This window comes from Eschrichtius robustus, chromosome 3 (genome assembly GCF_028021215.1).
Source record: "Eschrichtius robustus isolate mEscRob2 chromosome 3, mEscRob2.pri, whole genome shotgun sequence".
Lineage (NCBI taxonomy): Eukaryota > Metazoa > Chordata > Mammalia > Artiodactyla > Eschrichtiidae > Eschrichtius > Eschrichtius robustus.
Genome location: NC_090826.1, coordinates 36,993,048 through 37,012,813, shown reverse-complemented (window position 1 = coordinate 37,012,813; position 19,766 = coordinate 36,993,048). Strand labels below are relative to the sequence as shown.

The window sequence follows — 19,766 nt, the reverse complement described above, 5'->3', positions numbered from 1 at the left end:
ACAGGCTCAGTAGTTGTGGCTCATGGGCTTTGTTGCTCTGCGGCATGTGGGATCTTCCCCGACCAGGGCTCGAACCCGTGTCCCCCGCGTTGGCAGGCGGATTCTTAACCACTGCGCCACCAGGGAAGCCCTCACTTTCCTCTCTTCGAGCCCTGTAAGTTCTCATGTCTCCACAAGTCTTTCAAAGCCCAGCTCAAGAGCCATCAGCACTGCCATAAATGCCCCTCTAATTCTGAGCTCCTAAGATCCTTAGGGCCTACTCTTCTTGTAGTACTTATCCCTTGCACAGTATTGCAGTTGGCTCATGCATGATTTCTCTCCCTCTCCTTTTAAGACTTATGGAAGTCAGAGCCAAAAACCTAATCCTCACTAGAGTCCACCTATGTAACAGGTAGTCAGTAAATATTTTTTAAGCGCGTGGATAAATTTAAGAAAACTGTACCCCCTAGCCCCTTTATGTCCCGCACGAACAGGGCAGTCTCTAAAGTATTCGCTAGAAAATAGCACCTCCTTTGCATCCTACCCACCTCACCAGTCAGAATATTCCTCGACCAGCTGGGTGGAGGATGGGCTGGCACGCATCCCTGTGGCCGTTTTGTACGGTTTTCTACCTCCAGCCCTCGGAGCTGCGGCTGGTAGAGGTTAATAGTAGAGATAGCTAGATGATGTAAGTCAAAGGGCACTGCTGTCCACCCGGTACGACAAGACACGGTTAGGAAGGAAGACCCTCCCCAACCCCAGAACACAGGAACTCTCCCGCAGACCCTCTTACCTACACAGGAGAGTGGGGACTCTTCCTGACCGGCGTCTTGGCTGGCCAATACCTGATCCTGATCAAGCAAGTCAGCCAATGGCTGAGGGCCAGGGATAGACTGGGGCGGGGCATGGTTGCTAGGGCCGAGCTAGCAGGGTGCTGCGAGAGGCCCCGAGAGAGACTTGGTGGTTGCTAAGGGGGGAGGTCACAGAGCGCGGCTCAGGGATTGGGTAGCGTCGAGGGAGGTGGGTGGTGATTGGGCGGTGCCCAGGAGGCCCCCGGGTGAGGTGCGGGAACGTGAGCGAGAGTTCCGGCCGGAGGGCCGAGCTGAGGGTCGGCGCCTTCATCATGGCCTCGGCCCAGCTGGACTACACCATCGAGATCCCGGATCAGCCCTGCCGGAGCCAGGGTATGGAACGAGGGTTGGGTCCAGTCGTGGGGAGGTGACCTAAGGAGTCTGTGGGTCGCAAGCGCAGCTGTGGCCCCGCCCCTCTTGCGGCCCTGTCCTCTCGCGGCCCACCCCTTCACGGTGGGGGGCCCCCCCCCTCACCGCAGGTCCTAGACTTGGTCGGGTCCAGAGAGCCCCGCCCCCTAGTAAGCCCCTCCCCCAGAGTGCTCTTGGTGTCCGAGCCCCGCCCCTTCCCGGCGTCTACCTGACCCCTAACCCCGCAGGTTGGGGCCCTTTTTTCTGTCTCTTTAGTCGGAGTTCTGAGGCCCGTACCTTCGCTTCTCTCCTGGTAGCTGAAGGCCCTCCTGATTCCTTTGTTTGGGGTCGGGCTTCCCACTGCTAGCCTTTCTTCGGCAGTTGTGGTTCGGGGTCCCACCCATTATATTTCATCCACTATTTTCCTTGGGGCCCATGCAGAAGCCCAGGACACAGAACATTCATCCCTCCGTCCTCTGCACTCTCCTTGGCAGTGGTTACAGAGCCGTCTCTGCCGTGAAATAGCAGTCTGCTCAAATCCTGACTCCTCCCTTTAGTAGCTGGATGACCTTTGGCAGGCTTCCAGCTCTGAACTTCGGTTTCCTCATCTGCACAGCTGGGGTACCAATAGTAACCTCCCTCCTAGGGTTGTTGGTTGCACAACTGAGATTGTGTAAAGGACCCAGCATAATGCTTGGCACAGAGTGAGTTTAATGATTAGCTTTGTTTTCCTCTCTACAGTCGTATCATTACAGAAAGGTGTGTGGGAGGCTCCACAAAATTAGTAGCCTGTAGAGCAGGTCTGGATCCCTGGCAGTGTGAGTGGGATTGGGGGCCCAGAGAATGGAAAGTTTGGCCCTGATTGGGAATCATGGTAGAGGAGCCTTGACATACACCCCAGCCTGAGCTGCATGTCTTGCCTGCGTTACTCCACATCGTCGTCACACCTCCAGCTGCTGCTCAGCCTCTTCTATTGCTACCACAACCGTCTTCCCAGTGCAAAGCTTTGATCTTATCACTGTTCTACATAAAACCCTTCAGTGGCTCCTTATTGCCCTCAGTATAAATCAAATCCAGATTCCTTAGCCTGGCATTCAAAGTCCTCCATAATTTAGCAGACCCTGCTTACCTCTTTGATCACTGTGTCCTTCCACTGTTCAATTTGAGTTTTATGTTCTAGCAACCCCAAACTGCTTGTGATTCTCCACACACTTCTTGCTTCTCTGCCTGTGCTCCCTCCATTTCTTCTGTCTGGAATGCCCTTTCCCTCTGCTGCCCCACACTGCCCCCTCGCTTGCCTAGTTCATCATTTAAGGCTTCGCTCAGATGTTACCTCTTTCAGGAGAGCCTTCCCAGACCCCTCCCATAGCATCTTGTGTTCCTGGGGTGGGGTCTAGGAGGGGAGTGCAACCCCTAGGCTCCCCCAGAACAGATGGCTCCAGACCAGCTGTATTTCTCTAGAGCCCTCTGTTGGCCGAGGGCTCTTAGGCTTATAGATGTAAAAATGCTTTTGAAAAGTTTTGGCATCAGTGGGAGATAAAGCCAGTTAATAATATTGCCCTTGGAGAACCTTCAGCTGCAAAGAGCTGGAGCTGCCTTCTGCATGGCCAGGAGGGCAGAAGTTCTCCCTCATCCCACGTGGGCAACCTGGTGGTCTTGGTTTGCATTTCAGTTCTACCTCCTGCTGTTCTATGGCTTTGGCAAGTTATTGAACCTCTCTGAGCCTCAGATTCCCTATTGTGAGGGTTAACAAGGTAGTGACTGGATGTGTGTGCCTGGCATGGAGCAGGTGCTCTGTTGGTATATTTCCTCCCCTTGCGGCTCCCCTCCCTGCTTCAGGGAGCTGGGTCCTAGAATTGGAAGAAATCTCAGGGGGCCACTTTGTCCTGCATCCTTCTCCTGGCATGAGAGAATGCTGTTGCCACCAGACCCTTCCCTGACAGGATGCTTCCTCCCAAATATCCTGGCCTGTTGGAGGCAACTGGGATTGTTAGAAAGCACTTCCCTTTCTTGAGCCACAATAGGCCTTCCTGTCATTTCTGCTTTCAGTTCAGCATTTGCTGTGTCCTGGCCATGGGTTAGTTGCTGGTGCCTCAGAAGTGACTCACACACAGACTCCTTCAAGGAGCTGTGGTTCTGGGGAGGGCTCAGGGCTTAGAAGCAGGTGGTTTCACAAAGATGTGGTAACTGCAGGGCTAGGATGTTGTGGTGGGTGCAACACAGAGCAAGGTAGTCTCTCTTCCTCTCTTTGCAAGAGGACAGCTCATCTCTCTTCTCCAAGAGAAATACCTCCAGGGCCTTCAGTTGTTCCTCCTCTGGTGTGGTTCTAATAGCCTCCTCCTTCTGATTGCTCCTCTGCACTGGCTTTGGTTTCTCATTCCTTTCCCTCTCAAAGTGCATAGCCCAGAGCTGAACTCAAGGCTGTATGGCCCTCAGAAGGAAGTGACAGCACTGTGATCCCCTGATTCTGTTTTCTTCCTGTCTGCAGAGAGCTCCCCTCCAGGCTGACAGGGCTTCACAGACAATCTTTGGGGGTCCAGAGATTGTCTCTCTTTCGCAATTATTGTTTAACGGTGGAGAAGTGTGTAGGACAGTCATATTCGGTTTCTGGAATTGCTTTTCCCCCATAATTGAGCATCAGAGCCACAGAGCCCAGCACTGCTGTGAGTTGATAGAGAGACGAGCAGCTTCTGCTGGCACATCAATTAGCTGGAAGGCAGCTACAGATCTGGGGTCGTTCAGAGCCCAGGGTCCTTCTGCTGGGATTCCCACCAGCAAGTATCCGTGGCTGTCTGGGCCGAATGAGGGTCGTCTGCCTGGTCCTTTGCTGAAGCTGATCCCTTGACCCAGCATTTCCCCCCATCCCACCCACTCCTCTTTGACCAGTGATCCCCTCACCCTCCTAAGTAAGAATCGGGTATTCTCATCTCATTTCCTTGGGGAAGGTTCTGTTCTCAGGGCTGCCACAGCAGGGATCTCTGTCGTGTTGTTGGAGGGTTTTGCTCAGTGTTGCCAGAGCCTGGCAAGGATGAAGTGCCAAATGAGCTGAAGGGAGTCGTTTGGCAGCACTTGGGCCCTGCCCAAGTTGCTCTGCCATCCCAGGCCAGGGCTGTGCTGCCCCTCCTCCCAGCCAGAGAATGGTCAGCCAAGTCCTGCCCTGGGGCCCCTCTGCGGCTCACTGGCAGGCCAGCAGGCCTTCTTAAAGGCACCCTGTTGCTTTCATGTTCAGTAAACATTTTTTAGAAATAATTGATTCACAGAATTAATGAGGCTGGGACAAGGGGCTCACTCTTAGGGTACAAAGAAAGCCTTCCAGGGGGGGTCACAGAGAAGGGAAGTGATAGGTTTATTGTAGGCCCAGGCTTAATTGTCAGTCTGCTCTTCTGCTGAGCGCCTGCCCGGGTCAAAGAAATGTAGACCTTGTCTTGACCCCCAGGAAGTTTTCCCTGGCACCGGGGAAACAGTCTGGGGTGGACCACAGTCCGGACCACCATGGTGGGCCCCAGGGGTCGGCTGCCTTCCTGTAGTAGAGTGGCCCAAGCTGGACCTGGAGCTGCGGGAGGGCTGACAAGTAGATGGGGAGCAGTAGGAAGTGCAGAACTAGGGTCGCTGGGGGGACTGAGAGTGGCCTGAGAGAGCAGGGCCCTGGCAGCAGGCCGCCAGGTGCTTTCAGGAGCCGGAGAGAAAATCTCAAGAGCTGTCATACCAGAGAGGCCTCAAAGCCCCGGGTGAAGGGTTGGGACTAGACCCTCTTCTTGTCTGTGGGGACCCCGTAGGTGCTTTTCTTTTTTAAACAGGGGAGTTTTGTTTATTTTTTTAATCACGGTGTATTTTCTTTCATGCATTAAAAAAACCCTTCCTAATTTCTCTGCTTTATACCAGGCACCGTGCTAGGCCCTGGATCTGAGCTCCAGACCTGAAGGACCCTTTGCTGGCCTCCTTTGCCTGAGGTCTCTGTGGTTTCTGTTGCACTTACATTGTTGACCATGCCTGGCTCACATCCCAGGCCTGCCAGGAACCCCTCTTATGATTTTATTACTTCTCACGACCACCTCGTGAAGTAGGGAGTACTCTTATCCTGTCTTACAGATGAGGAACAGAAGCTCAGGGGAGGTGAAGTATCTTGCCCCAGGTTATCCCAGATTCCAACTTGGGAGCCTCACTCCAAAGCCTGTGCATGCAGATTTCAGTTGCCATCAGGAAGTACTGACTGAATACAGTTCCATTTCTAGGAAACAATTAAGGACATGCAGGAAGAAAGAGGTGTCCATTAAAGTATTTTTATAACAGCAAAAGATTGGAAACAACATCATGTCCAATAATGGGAGCTTGGCCACCATAAATTATGAAATATTCTATAGCTGCTCTGCAGCCACTAAAAAGAATGGTGTAGAGATATATAAACCGACAGGGAGAGATGTTCACAATATATTGCTAAATTGAAGAAAGCAGATTACAAAAGCAGTATGATTCCAATTTTATGAGATATTCATTTTCTGCTTTTTCTACAGTGAGCATGCATTCCTCATGAAGTAATAATAACTTCAATTCATTGAACTTTTTCTTTGTGCCAGGGTAACATGCTAAGCCCTCAGTAGTCACTATCTTATTCAGTCCTATGTATTATTATCCCCATTTCACAGATAAGGAAATTGAAGCTTAGAGAACTAGCTCAAGGTCTGTTTCATAGTTATTGGTGGCAGAACCAGAGATTTGAACCCAGGTATGGTTTTATACAGTATGCACTCCTAGATACCATGCTACTCTCCTATGCTGTTACTCCAAAAAAAAAAAAGTAAATTTAAAATGAAGTAATTTGGTTTAAATATAGGAACTGTGAGACTCTAGAAAGTATTTCTTGGGAGTAGAGGAAATTGAGGATCCTTTTATTCCTTGTATTTTAAGAAGAAAACATAGGTTCTTTGTATTTTCGTTCTGGCTTGCAGAAGAAAAGCACATATTGTTCCACAGATTCTTATGCCTTGTCAGCCCTTTCCTTTGTCTTCCCCATATGCCCCTGGGATATACACAATCCAATTTATGCTTTAGTTTTATGACTTGAACTGTTGTACAATATAGTATGTATCTGTAATTCTTGTATTATTGGTGTCAGTGTTGTTTGTTGAGAAAAGTCCAGAGGACAGAGAGCCCGTGAGATTAAATTGTTTTGTGGGGTACTGAAGAAGTGCCAGGGTTGAAAAGAATACTTCTGCCTCGCCAAGGGGCTTCTGGGTATCCGTGATCTCTTTGACTTCTCAAGTGCTGTTGACTCTGCAGGACACCTCCCCCCACCTTTTTTTTTTTTTAATTAATTAATTTATTTATGGCTGTGTTGGGTCTTCGTTTCTGTGCGAGGGCTTTCTCTAGTTGCGGCAAGTGGGGGCCACTCTTCATCGCGGTGCGCGGGCCTCTCACTGTTGTGGCCTCTCTTGTTGCGGAGCACAGGCTCCAGACGCGCAGGCTCAGTAATTGTGGCTCACGGGCCTAGTTGCTCCGCGGCATGTGGGATCTTCCCAGACCAGGGCTGGAACCCGTGTCCCCTGCATTGGCAGGCAGATTCTCAACCACTGCGCCACCAGGGAAGCACCCCCCCGACCCTTTTTTAAAAAATAATATTTTAACTCTCATTGCAAAAGTGATACATATGGATTTTAGAAAGTGAGTAGAAAAAAAAAATCATGAAAAAGAAATTGCCTCTGATCCCAGAAATAATTGCTATTAATATTTGATGTATTTTTTTCTATGCATAAGTATGTGTAGGTATGTGTGTATGTATGTATATAGGTATTCTGTTGTACATACTTCTTTGCAACTTGCTTTTTCACTTAATGTGTTACTGTTAATTCTTAAAATAATAACATTATTGAGATACAATTCACGTACCATAAAATTCACCCTTTTAAAATGTGCAATTCATTGGTTTTTAGTATAATTACAGAATTGTGCAACTGTCACCACTATCTAATTTCAGAGCATTTTCATCACCTCCAAAAGAAGCCCTGAACCATTAGCAGTCTCTGCCCACTTCCCCCTCCCTCCAGCTCCTGGCAGCCACTAATCTACTTTCTACCGTGTGGACTTCCCTATTCTGGACATTTCATATAAATGGAATCATGCAATATATGGTCTTTGTGTCTGACTTCTTTAACTTAGCATATGTTTTCAAGGTTCATCCATGTTTTAGCAGTACTTCATTTCTTTTTATGACCAAATAATATTCCATTGAATGGATATACCACATTTTGTTCATCCATTTACAGGTGATAGGCATTTGGATTGTTTCTACTTTTTGGCTATCGTGAATAATGCTGCAGTGAACATTCGTGTACAGGTTTTTGTGTGGACATATGTTTTCAGTTCTCTTGGGTATATACCTAGGAGTGGAAGTGCTGGGTCATATGGAAACTCCATGTTTAATTTTATTTGAGGAACTTCCAAACTGCTTTCCAAAGTAGATGCACCTTTTTGCATTCTCACCAGCAGTGTATGAGGGTTCTGAATGCTCCACATCCTCATCAACACTTGGTATTATCTGACTTTTTATTATAGCCATCCTAGTGGGTATAATGTGCTGTCTCGTGGTTTTGATTTTCATTTCCCTAATGACAGTGATGTTGAGCACCCTTTCATGATCTTATTGGCCGTTTGTACATCTTATTTGGAGAAATGTCTTCAAATCCTTTGCCTATTGTAAAGTTGGGTTATTTGTCTTTTTATTTTTGAATTGTGAGAGTTTTTTTATGTATCCTGGATACAAACCCCTTATCAGATATATGGTTTGCAAAAATGTTCTCCCATTCTGTGGGTTTCTTCATTTAAAAAAAAAATAAATTTATTTATTTATTTTGGCTGCATTGGGTCTTTGTTGCTGCGCGTGGGCTTTCTCTAGTTGTGGTGAGCGGAGGCTACTCTTCATTGGGGTGCGTGGGCTTCTCATTGCAGTGGCTTCTCTTGTTGTGGAGCATGGGCTCTAGGTGCGTGGGCTTCAGTAGTTGTGGCACTCGGGCTCTGGAGAGCAGGCTTAGTAATTGTGGCGCACGGGCTTAGTTGCTCCGCGGCATGTGGGATCTTCCCGTACCAGGGCTCGAACCTGTGTCCCCTGCATTGGCAGGTGGATTCTTAATCACTGCGCTACCAGGGAAGTCTGGTTTCTTCACTTTTTGATGGTGTCCTTTGATGTTCAAAAGTTTTCAATTCTGATGAAGTCTATTTTTTCTTTTATTCCTGGTACTTTTAGTCATGTCTAAGAAACCGTTCCCTAATCCAAGGTCACAAAGATTTACTCTTACATTTTCTTCTAAGAGTTTTATAGTTTTAGCTCTTACATTTATGTCTATGATCTGCTTAACGTATTACAGACTATTTCCATATGATTAAACATTTTTCTTTCATAGGAGTAGAATTACTAAGTCAAAGAGTGCATGTGTTTTGAGGCTTTTAATACATGTTCCAAAATTGTTGTGATTCTCTTCTCCCTATCATTTCCTTCCCCCTTCCTACCTGTCCCCCACTGCTCTGGTTCAGGCATTTGCCAACTCTTGCCTTGCGTGTTACAGTAGTAACACGACCTGTTCTTAACGGGCCCCTTCAGTGCAGTGGCATGGTGATGGTGGTGCTGTGACAATACAGAGGAGGGGCATCTAACCCAGTCTAGTGATGAAGGGTCTGGGGAGGGCATCAAGGGGGGCTTCTTGGATGTCAACAGTGAGCTGACTCAGCAGGTGGCGTGGGCATTAGCAAAGCATAACACGGAGCATCAGCCTCCAGGGCTGGGGAGCGAGGCGCATGTGCAAGGTCCTGGAGGCGGGGGGTAGTGTGGCATGGTGGTCCAGAGATGGATGCTGGCTGTGCCACTTCCTGGCTGTGTGTTTTTGGGGAAAAAGACCTACCCTCTCTGTGTTTTAGTTTTCTTATCTGTAAAATGGGGATAGCAATAGCAGCTAACTCCTCGGGTGGTCGAGCGACCAAATGAGGCAGCGTACGCTGAGGTTCTGACTGCGATGGCCAGTCCCTGAGGAGGAGCAGGTGGAAGAGGTTGGTGTTGGATCTGTTGCTATAAAGAGGCAGCCATGTGTACGGGTTTGGAGCTGAGTGGAAAGAGATTTGGTTAAGACTTGTTTTTTTTACCCAGGGGGCCTCCTGGGGTAGTGGTGATGAGCTGGTCTCTGAGTCAGACCACCTGGGTTTGGATTCCAGTTTCACTGCTTATTAGTTGTGTAACCTTGAACAGTTATTTACTATCTCTGAGGCTTAGTTTTTAATCAGTAAGATGAGAATAATAACAGTACCTTCTTCGTACGATTGTTGTGAGGATTAAATGAGTTGATATATAAAGGGCTTCGAATAGTGCCTGACACAATTCTCTTTTTGCTGTTATTGTTATTGTTTTTCTTGGTGATGGGAAAGAGGAGGAGGTAGGAGCTAAAGGAGATGTGGAATTCAGAGAGGTTTGTGATGGTTTAGGACCAAGGTGGGTTTGATTGCCTGTGCAGGGCTGTGGTAAGTCCTGGTGTAGAAGTGGGAGACAGAGCCAGTGCCTGAGTCTTCAGTGCCTGAGGGGCAGTGCCAGAGGCCAGGAGATGTCAGCAGTGGGAGGGGGAGAGGGGGATGACCAGTGGAAGGAGCATAAAAGGAGCAGGGGCTTTTACAGAGAATGGAGGAATCATGATCTGGATGTGGCAATAAATAACAATAGCCATAGCTATTACTTTTATTACTCTGGAAAGGGCAATGGGTAAGAAGAAGAATGCCAGCTCTTTCTCCTTGGATCTATCCTTCAATTTGCAGCCACGTGTTCATTCATTCAGCATGTTTCTGCTGAGTGCCTAGACGGGCCAGCTACACTGCTGGGCACCGGGAATATGGCGCTGAATGCAACAAACCCAGTTCCTGCCTTCACAGAGCCTACTGGCTGAGGGGAGACAGACATTATATGAGTAATTGTGCAAGTCATTAATCAATACAGACTGCATCATGCCACTCCCCCAGTTCCAGAATCTTCATTCGCTCTCCACTGCTCTGGATAAAATCCTGACTCCTAAGCATGGCTTGGGGGCCTTGCAGGATCGGGCGCCAGTCCCACACTTGGCAGCTCTCCTGCCCACTGCTGCTCCCTCTTCCAGGCTTCTAGCCTCCTAGGACTGCTTGCTGTGCCCCAGAGCAACTGTAACCTCTCCATCGTCCCCTGCCCCTGCTCATGCCCTTTCTCCATCTGGCATGCTCCTACGGTCCGTCAAGGCCAGCACAGCAAGCGTGTCTTCCTGTGGGAGACCTTTCCTGGTCACCAGCCCTCTCTCAGCCATGTTCCTGGAGCACCTTGGACTTTTCTGGTTTATAGTGCTCCACGTCTAGAATCAGAATGGGCAGCGTGGCTCCAGTGGGAGGAGGTCATGACAAAGGCTCTGAGTTAGGAATGGGCATGGAGAGGGGGCCCTGGGAAGAGACTGTGTCGGGGGAGTGGGAGATGCCTGTGGGTAGGAGGAGCACCTAGTGCTTCAGGGGGGCGGCCTCAAATGCCTGGCTGGAGTAGAAGGACAGATTCCCTCCTTTTAGGAATGTTATGGAAAGCTTGGGCTCTGCGAAGAGGCAGTGTGTCCAGGGTGTCCGTATTCTGAGTTTCTTCGTGGAGACGTGTGTCTGGTGAAGAGTCATTTCTGCCTGAGTTGGTGAAGCCAAGGGTGCCGGCAAAACCTGCAGTGGAGCAAAGTGGAGTTATAGAGCCCAGCTGTGGGGTGAGGGGCAGCTCAGAGGCCCGGCAGAAGTGTCTGAACCTTCCCGGACTGGGAATGCCCCACCACTGCTGGTAAGGGCGGCCACCAGGGGATGTGACCGCCCCTGGCTGCCTTCTCTCTATTTGAGATAAACCCCCAAACCCTTTGCTGGTGTCTTGGTGGTGGTACCTGGAGGGGAGCCCCATAGGCTGGGGGAGGGGAGCCCATGCTCAGACAGCTGCACAGAGGTTAGGGAGCCTCCCTGGAGCGAGTCTCAGAAATCCAGCTGCTGGACCTCAGAGGGTCAAAGGCAGATCCAAACTGTAGCTGTTGATTACCACGCATGAGGCTGCCGCAGCCTGAGCTTTACGGGTAGTCATTGCCAGCAGGGTTGGGCCGGGGCCTCAGTGAGGCCCAGATAGAGCCTCTCCACCAGAAAGGCCAGTGTAGGCGAAGAGCTGCCCTGGCCAAGGACAGGAGGCCACCAGGCCAAGAAAGGTGGTGAGAATATTTAGAGTGGCCTGGTTAGAGCTGTGGGACCATCTCTCTTATCAGAGGCTGAGGCCAGTGTCAGGGGAGCCTGGGACAGCTGGCAGGGGTCAGCAAGGGACTGAGGTGCTGGGAGCTCCTGGTCCAGGCTGAGTTGCAACTCAGTCTGGCATCCCCATGGGTGCAGGCAGTTAATCTCCAAAGGCCGGAGTTGCCACTGCTGGAGAGCAGGAACACTGAACTTTTCAATCACATTAATTTCCACAGGAAATTGTTGTCTTCCTTTTGTCCAAAGGTTAGTGATTTATATTTACCATCCTCTTAACTAGCCTTGAAATTTACTGTTGCCAGGTCACCACCAGCATCCATAAATCTTAGGGTGGCAGCTGAGCATAGCCAAGTGGCTTGATCCTTGGAAGGGTACACCCCGGTCCTTTCAGAAGGGCAGATAACTAGCAACAGACAGTCCGTGCACAGAAATCGCCCCAAGGAGGGTGGGTACTCACTTGGCAGGGGAAATGAGAGGAGGTCTGACCGACAAGGTTGCAGGGAGGCCTTCAGAAGCAGCTTGTGGCTTGTGCCTTGGCACGTCACTGAAGGAGATGAGCTTCTAGTTGTGGATGGGGCTGGTGGCACAGAAGGTCTCAAGTGACTTAGCTAGGATGGGGAGCAGGGACCAGATTCCCAGCTCTACACTTCCTGTGTGACCTTAGGCAAGTAACTTAACCACTCTGTGCCTCAGTTTCCTCATCTGTAATAATATTACTCGTATTGTTGTTGTGAGGGTTAAACCTCAGTAAATACCGGCTGTTATTCTTCTCTGTCAGGACAGGGTGGGTGGTTTGGTAGTGGCCGCCAGAGTCTGTCTGCTTCACTTCCCTGCTTATACTGCCTTATCCATTTCTCCTTTTTTTTTTTTTAATAATTATTTTATGTATTTATTTTTGGCTGCGCTGGGTCTTCGTTGCTGTGCGCGGGCTTTCTCTAGTTGCGGCGAATGTGGGCTACTCTGTTGCGGTGTGTGGGCTTCTCATTGTGGTGGCTTCTCTTGTTGCAGAGCACGGGCTCTATGCATGCGGGCTTCAGTAGTTGTGGTGCACGGGGCTCAGTAGTTGTGGCTTGTGGGCTTTAGTGCACAGGCTCAGTAGTTGTGACGCACGGGCTCAGTAGTTGTGGCTCACGGGCTCTAGAGCGCAGGCTCAGTAGTCGTGGCGCATGGGCTTAGTTGCTCCGTGGCATGTGGGATCTTCCCGGATCAGGGCTCGAACCCGTGTCCCCTGCATTGGCAGGCGAATTCTTAACCACTGCGGCACCAGGGAAGTCCCCCATTTCTCCTTTTAAAGCCCTCTTCTTCCATCTGCTCATGCAATTAGGACAGCAACTGGCAAACTTTTTCTGTAAAGGGCGGTATCTTAGGCTTTGTGAACTGCGTGGTCTCTGTTGCAGCTACCCAACTCTGCTGTTTAGCTTGAAAGCAGCCATAGACATTATGTAAATGAATGAGCTGGGCTGTGTTTCAATAAAACTTTATTTGTGGACACTGAAATTTAAATTTCATTTGAGTTTCACATCACAAAATCTTCTTTTGATTTTTTAAAAAACCATTTTAAAATGTAAAAAACATTTTTAGTTTTAGTTTGAAGGTCATATGAAAACAGATCATGGGTCGAATTTGGCCCATGGCTTGTAGTTTGCAGATCCCTGGATTAGAAGGTGAAATTGCATGGCAGAAGTATTTATTCACTTTTCTCACCTGGGCTGTCTTTGAGTCACCAAAGAAAGGGGCCCTCAGGTGGGTTTTTCCAGTTACCCTGCAGTGCCTCCTGAGAAGCCTAAAAGACAGTTGAAGTGAAGGACAGAGGAAGGAGCCCCCTGGGAACTTGAGGCACAGGGACCAGCAGGATGTCTGGGCCTGGCACCTGGTGCTCCCCTGCCAGCAGCCCGAGTAGCGCTGGCTCTGGATTGGCCAGTCACCCCCACCCCGAACCCTAACTCCAGGGATGACAGTCTTACCCTGCTTGTGTTTCAGAGAACAGCCCCAACCAAGGCGGGAAGGAGGCGGGGACTCGACAGCCTTTGGTGATTCTCTTGGGCTGGGGTGGCTGCAAGGACAAGAACCTGGCTAAATACAGCGCCATCTACCACAAAAGGGTGAGTACTGCAGGTGTGCGGACGCCCAGTGCGTGGGGCCGCTCTGCGGGGCTCTCCCAGCTTTGGCTGCCCTCATCTCCGGGCTGCAGTGGAGGCTGACCACCAGTCAGCCCAGGCAGGCCTGGAAATGGCACCAAGAATAGCCTGTGAGGAAGACGCTGGGCCCATGGGGACTTGGGCAGGATTATCCACCCTTTGCAGCCAGCTCTGTGGCCTGGTCTGTCCCCTTCAGCCCCCTGACCTGCTCCCCCTTCCTTCCTCCCTAAGCCCCACAGTGGACAGCCCATCCCAGATGTGCTCCCAGCTGCGGAGTCAGCCCAGACCTCAAAGTCTCTGTTGGCTAGTGCTGCCTCTCTGGGCAGCAGGAACCTGGGCCGGGTGTGCTGGGCATAGTCTGGACTCCTGGGGCTTTCTCCTTTTCTGACCAGGTGAGTTTCTGTCTTAGGGCTGACCATGGCACCTTCACGTTTCCAGAGTAGAAGGGCCTCTTGGAAGAGAGATTCAGGACTGCGGTTTCCTTGCTTCATCTCAGGATGCACCAAGAGTTGGATGTAGAGGCTGTGGTTATTGGAGAGAGCCTTGGGAGGGCCTGGTTATATCTGGGAAGCCCCTTTCACAGCCTTGGCCGCTGGCCTGACCCTGCCCTCCTCAGCCCAGACCTCCCGAAGCAGGGAGGCATCAGTACAGACCCCCAGCCACCAGCTGGAAGCCCTGCACTGAGGAGGAATGGCAGTCACCTGGGAGAAGGGCCAGCTGGGGCCCCCTCCTCTCAGCCTCCCTCCACTGACCCACGTCTGTGCTGTGCCCCAGGTGTGTGGTGGCCCTGGAATGGGAGAGGAATTGGAGGAAAGATGTAGTTCTGAGCTTGAGGCCTCCCCTCAACCAACAAGCCTGGTCCTCTGGCATTGCCTTATTCCTTAAGTAGTTTCAGCTGCTTCTGAATTCTACTTACTGGGCGAGGCTAGTTTTGTCTGGCTTCTTCATTAGACTAAGATCCTTGAGGGCAGGCAGAGGACTAGGAATAGGTGAGTGTGGCCAGAGCAGAGGACAAAAGAAAGGGCAAGTGTGAAGAGATGAGGCTGGGAGGGTCCTCAGGGGACTTAAGCAGGGGTGTGATGTTAGACTTGTGCTTCTGAGAATACCTCACTGCCGAGTGGGGAAAGGATTGTGGGGGCCAGGACCAGAGGCTGGGAAGTGAGTTTGTTGAGGTGGCCAGGACCTTGGGGCTGGTGGTGCTGGTGGAGGGAAGTTGATGGATCAAGAGCTTGTTAGGAGGTAGAGTGGTCATTGGATGAGAGATTGTGTGTGGGCACAGGGATAGGGAGGGGTCTGGGTAATGCCAGGTTTCCGGCTGCAGCAGATCCTGGGTTCTTTGAAACAAGGAGCACTAGAAGAGAAGCCGTGGGCTCTGGGGTGGATGAGATTTCCCCCAGGGAGTGTGTAGAGGGCAAGGAGAAGAGGCCCAGGACAGAACCCAAGCTTAAAGGAGCAGAAGACGAAGAGGGTCCCACATGGAAAGGAGGAGTGGCTACAGATGGACAAGAAAACTCAGGGGAATGTGATGGAATCCACAGGAAGAGTGTCTTAGGGAAATGGACCACTGTGGAGGGAGAGAGGAAAGATGTTCTTGGGGCAGACGGCATGGGAGAAAGTGATGGAGTGGAGGGAGGAATTGATCCCAGGGAAGGCAGAGGGCTTGAGGTGGCAGCGCTCGTTGGCAGGGGGTTGTCTGGGAAAGGAGTGGGTGCCTTTACCCCCTGGTCAGGAGGATAAGATGGGGGTAGAGAAAAAAAATTTCCAACCCCAAACTCCTGATACTTTATGATTTAAAAGAATATAAAAAGTCATAGTCTGTCCCCTAGAGATCACCTCTGTTGAGCGTTAGTATATATCCTTTCAGCTTTTTTCCCGTTTGTGCATCTTTTCTTTACCTAAATAAGATCTCTTGAATACACTATTTTATATCCTGCTTTTTTTCGGACCGTGGTCTCCACTGTCCCATGTTAATACATTTTAATCTCATCGAGTTTCCAGTCCATATTCAGATTCTCTGATAGTCGCCAAAGTGTCCTTTATAGCTGATTTTCCCGAACCAGGGTCCAATCCAGGATCGCCCATTGCATCAGTTATTTTGTTCCTTAAGTCTCTTATAAGTCTAGAACAGTCCATTTTTTCCTGTTTCTGTCTTATTGAAGAGCCAGGGCTACCAGAGAGTGTTTCTAAGAGCTCGTAATCCCAAATGCTGCCAGAAGGAAAGTACGGTGGGGACCGAAAGGTGTCATGGGATTTAGCCATTCGGGAGAATGTGGGCGACCATGGTAAGAGCAGTGCAGCTGTCAGAGTGGAGTCAGTGGGAGGGGACCAGGTGGAGAGGGTGGGTGTCAAAGTTTGGGAAGGTGAAGAGAGGGTGGGACAGAGTTAGAGGGGAACATGGTGGAAAGGCAGAGGCTTTAATTTTTTTTAATGAGATCGGTTTGAGTAGGAATCTGGAACGAGGAAGAGACTGAAATACAGTAGAGTGAGGTGAGGGCAGATGGATCAGGCTGGGACCGAGCGTGTGTGGAGATGGAGAGATGGTTGGCTTCAGGGGAGAGAGAAGAGACTGGGATCGGACAGCCAGTGAGAGCCCGGTCCTTGGTGCAGGGGGGTTCTAGGAGCATCTGACTCGGGAGGTGGCAGCAGAGATGGAAACCTCAGAGCGAGGCCCAGGGAAGCTTGGTGTATGTGCCCTTCCTTCACAGGGGGTGTTGGGTGTTCACAAGGCAAGCTCTGTGCATGCACTCACGGGTGACGTGGAGGTGGAGGGCACATGCGCCCTCAGAGATGGTGAGTTCCCAGGAACTGCTGAGTTTATGCCTGTATCAACAGGTAGTTCTGCATGGGAACGCTTCTGGGGAGAAGTGTGTGTGGGCGTGTGCGCACGCACGTGTGTGGGCTCCTGAAGGTAGCACCTACAGTGGTGTGTGTGCTGTGGGTGTGCGTTGGTGGCTGTGCTTTTCTGTGCACTTCACAGGTGGTGCAGTGGGTGCCCTAGTGTGCAGTGGGTGCCATGGGTGTCTGCATCTGTGGGGTGTGAGGCGGACAAGGCTGTATTTAGTCCCAAGGGTCGTGTGTGTGTGGTGGTGGTGTGGGGTATGTTTGTGTTCGTGGGCGATGCTGTGTGTAAGTTGAGGGTGGGTGGAAAGCACCCTCTGGGGAGTTGGAGCAGAGCTCTTTGTGAAATTTTCCAGATCTGCGGGGCCAGGTAGCATCCGTGACCCCCGCTGCAGAGTCTTGGGAGGGGTGCTTAGGTACGCTAGGGTCTTGGTGAGAGCAGAGCCAGGAGGAGTTGGGGCACATGTGATCACAGTCAGCGGGAGGGGACAAGGTCAGGAGGCTGATGGCAGGGTTACCTCAGCTGACCATCTCTCTCTGGCTCTGGGTCATTCAAGTACTGCGCGCATATAATTTTCTCCTTGTTATTACTCCTACCACCACTAATGACTGCTGGTCTTAGCTGAGGACTTTGTGCCAAGTGCTGTTTTGGGCACTCGAGATAACATTTTTTCGTTTCATTTTCACCACAATCCCATGAGATGGATATTATTCCCAACTTACAGATGGGAATGCAGACTCAGAAAAATGAAGTAAATTGCTGTTCATCCATACTGTTAATAAGTGCTGGTCCCAGGAATTGAGCCCAGAACTGTCTGACCCCAGAGCCTGCCTAACTCAGATTCCCCTGACAAAGGGCCCTTTGTCTCTGGCACATGTTAATGAGAGAGGATTAGGACTCAGGGGGGCTTTGGCTGCCTGTTCTAACTGGCCTAGAAGGGGATCTGTGTGGAGACCTTGAGGTGTACTTGACCCAGGCATTGAGGGGTACAGAGGCCTACAGAGAGTTTAGCTAAGATTTTAGAATTTGAGGAACAATGGAGTTTACTGTATTTGGAATTTCAGGGAGAGTGAGGAGTGATCCCAGGCCTTGGAACCAGACATTTGGGAGTATGGCCTCTGTTCTCAGGGCCCTGTGGGAAGGTGGCAGTGGCCAGAGACTGACGCCATGTGGGCCTGGCTCACGGGTGGCCTCTGGTGGTCAAGGCTGGGCCTGCAGGCTGTCTCTGGTGTTGGGTCTTGTGGGGATACCTGTTTGTCCCTGGGAAGTAGGGACAGGCAAGAGCAGAGTCGCTGTAGCAGGGTGTAGCCCAGCAGTGAGGCCTTAAATGTGCCAGAGTTGAGCAGATGAGGGTGCAGGGTCAGGGGTGGGAGGGAGACAGGGAGCAGACCCGAGTGAGGAGGCTTCCTTCTGGTCAGCCCAGATGTTTCCAGAGTGAGCGCTGGGCTCCAGGCCTCGCATACCATCCCAGGCTGAGGGGGCTTGGCCAGCATGAAGCGCTTATTCCACAAATGGGCCTGGTGGACCTTCCTGCGTCTAGGAGAGGTGAGCTGTTGCCCAGACTCCAGCAGGGCCTAGAGCACTGCCAGCTTATGGGCCTGTGGAAACTGGAGCTGCTGGACCCCTCTGACCTTAGCTGGTCCCCACCTCCCCACCCCATCCCCGAGGATGGACAGGGCCTCTCTCCTCTCCTCAGGGCTGCATCGTGATCCGATACACAGCCCCCTGGCACATGGTCTTCTTCTCCGAGTCCCTGGGCATCCCTTCACTTCGTGTCTTGGCCCAGAAGCTGCTTGAGCTGCTCTTTGATTACGAGGTTGAGAAGGAGCCCCTGCTCTTCCACGTCTTCAGCAACGCCGGCGTCATGCTGTACCGATACGTGCTGGAGCTCCTGCAGACCCACCGGCGCTTCTGCCACCTGCGTGTGGTGGGCACCATCTTTGACAGCGGTCCTGGCGACGGCAACCTGCTGGGGGCTCTGAGGGCGCTGGCAGCCATCCTGGAGCACCGGCCTGCCGCGCTGCGCCTGCTGCTCCTGATGGCCTTTGCCCTGGTGGCAGTCCTGTTCCACGTCCTGCTGGCGCCGCTCACTTCCCTCTTCCACACCCACTTCTATGACAGGCTGCTCGACGCAGCCTCTCGCTGGCCCGAGCTCTACCTCTACTCCAGGGCCGACGAGGTGGTCCTGGCCAGGGACGTGGAGCGCATGGTGGAGGCACGCCTGGCGCACCGGGTTCTGGTGCACTCTGTGGACTTTGTGTCATCTGCACACGTCAGCCATCTCCGCGACTACCCTACTTACTACACGAGCCTCTGTGTCAACTTCATGCGCAGCTGCGTCCAGTGCTGAGGTCCTTGCCCTTCCCACCTCACCTCTGCTCCAGAAATAAATGCCTGACACCTCCCCATAACCTACATCCATGGGTGGGGTCCTCTTCTGGTTCAACTCCCTGCAGCCCTCTGGGACTTTATGGTCCTCCAGGTAGAGAATTTCCATGGGCCTCTGTCCTGGGGACTGTGGTGGTCTGCTTATCCCAGGATTCTAGGGGCAGGAGTGCCTGCGCAGGTCTCTGCGGAAGCCTAGCGGTGGTTGTGTTTGGATAAGTGCAACAGTCAGGCTGTTGACCCCTGTGGCATTTAGGCTGTGAAGGGTTAATAAAGCTGGGGGTGGGGGGTAGGGGTGAGGATGAGCCCCAGTGTTGATCTCCGATTCCTTGAATAGGTGCCAGAGGGTAGGGGCAGGCTGGGGCAGGGGCTGTGATCTGTGCTCCCAGGTCCCGGAAGGGCAGAGCCCCACAGCATGGAGTACCGTCCCTGTGGATCCCACTTGGCAGTTCACTCAGGCTTCTCATTGCCAGGGAGTCTGATGTGGAAGCCAAATGGGGAGCTGAGGATACACAGGTGGGGGGCCTGTCCAGGTGTACCACACTTTGCCAGGAAGCCGCTAGATCCAGGAAAGTTGCAAGATGTGTGTGTAATGGGCAGATGGAGTGGGGAGCAGGAAGACAGCAGCGCCAGATGGGAGCTGGGACAAGCTGAGTCAGGAGCCCTAAAGACCAGAACCAGAACCACTGGCCTGAAAAAAAAAACTTCATCTCCTCGAGGGAGACCCACTTGGATCCTCTGTAGGCAGAAGCAGTGCCTTCAGCCTTAGAGTCCTGTATCATCTATCATTCTACAAGTCACTGCTGCACAATGCTGGCACATAGCAGGCATTCAATAAATATTTGTTGATTTAATGAGCTTACTGTGGTGATCGAGGGACTTGGGGGGCAGGGATGGGCTTTGAAAGTTTGACCGGCAGTGAAGGAGATGGCTGGAAAAGCTCTGGGTGGGAGCTGACCCCTGATAGTCTCAGGGCTG

At 51.4% G+C, this 19,766-nt stretch overlaps 2 protein-coding genes across 3 annotated transcripts in view; one reads left to right on the top strand and one right to left on the bottom strand.

The window, feature by feature from the left end:
• Positions 1-1,608, bottom strand: part of ARMH1 (armadillo like helical domain containing 1) — an 81,565-nt gene extending 79,957 nt beyond the window's left edge. The window contains exon 1 of the mRNA XM_068539747.1: positions 1,476-1,608. The gene's annotated coding sequence lies outside the window, so the exon portion shown is untranslated. The remainder of the gene's footprint in view (positions 1-1,475) is intronic.
• On the top strand, positions 930-19,642 carry TMEM53 (transmembrane protein 53). 2 transcript variants are annotated; one of them, XM_068539752.1, is made up of 3 exons: positions 930-1,163; positions 13,407-13,528; positions 18,100-19,642. In XM_068539752.1, exons 1-3 carry the CDS (start codon positions 1,103-1,105, stop codon positions 18,751-18,753), a joined length of 837 nt encoding a protein of 278 aa, XP_068395853.1. In that variant the 5' UTR covers positions 930-1,102; the 3' UTR covers positions 18,754-19,642. The 2 variants fall into 2 exon arrangements, with proteins under 2 accessions (XP_068395853.1, XP_068395854.1); XM_068539753.1 differs by lacking the exons at positions 930-1,163; positions 13,407-13,528 and adding an exon at positions 13,887-13,956.
• The last annotated feature ends 124 nt before the right edge of the window (positions 19,643-19,766 follow it).

Bases quoted from the DNA above. Each gene is read 5' to 3' on its own strand.
- TMEM53 (XM_068539752.1), top strand. From the start codon at position 1,103: ATGGCCTCGGCCCAGCTGGACTACACCATCGAGATCCCGGATCAGCCC. The intron at 1,164-13,406 runs GTATGGAACGAG...CTTGTGTTTCAG, and splicing joins TCAGCCCTGCCGGAGCCAGG to AGAACAGCCCCAACCAAGGC. The intron at 13,529-18,099 runs GTGAGTACTGCA...TCCTCTCCTCAG, and splicing joins GCGCCATCTACCACAAAAGG to GGCTGCATCGTGATCCGATA.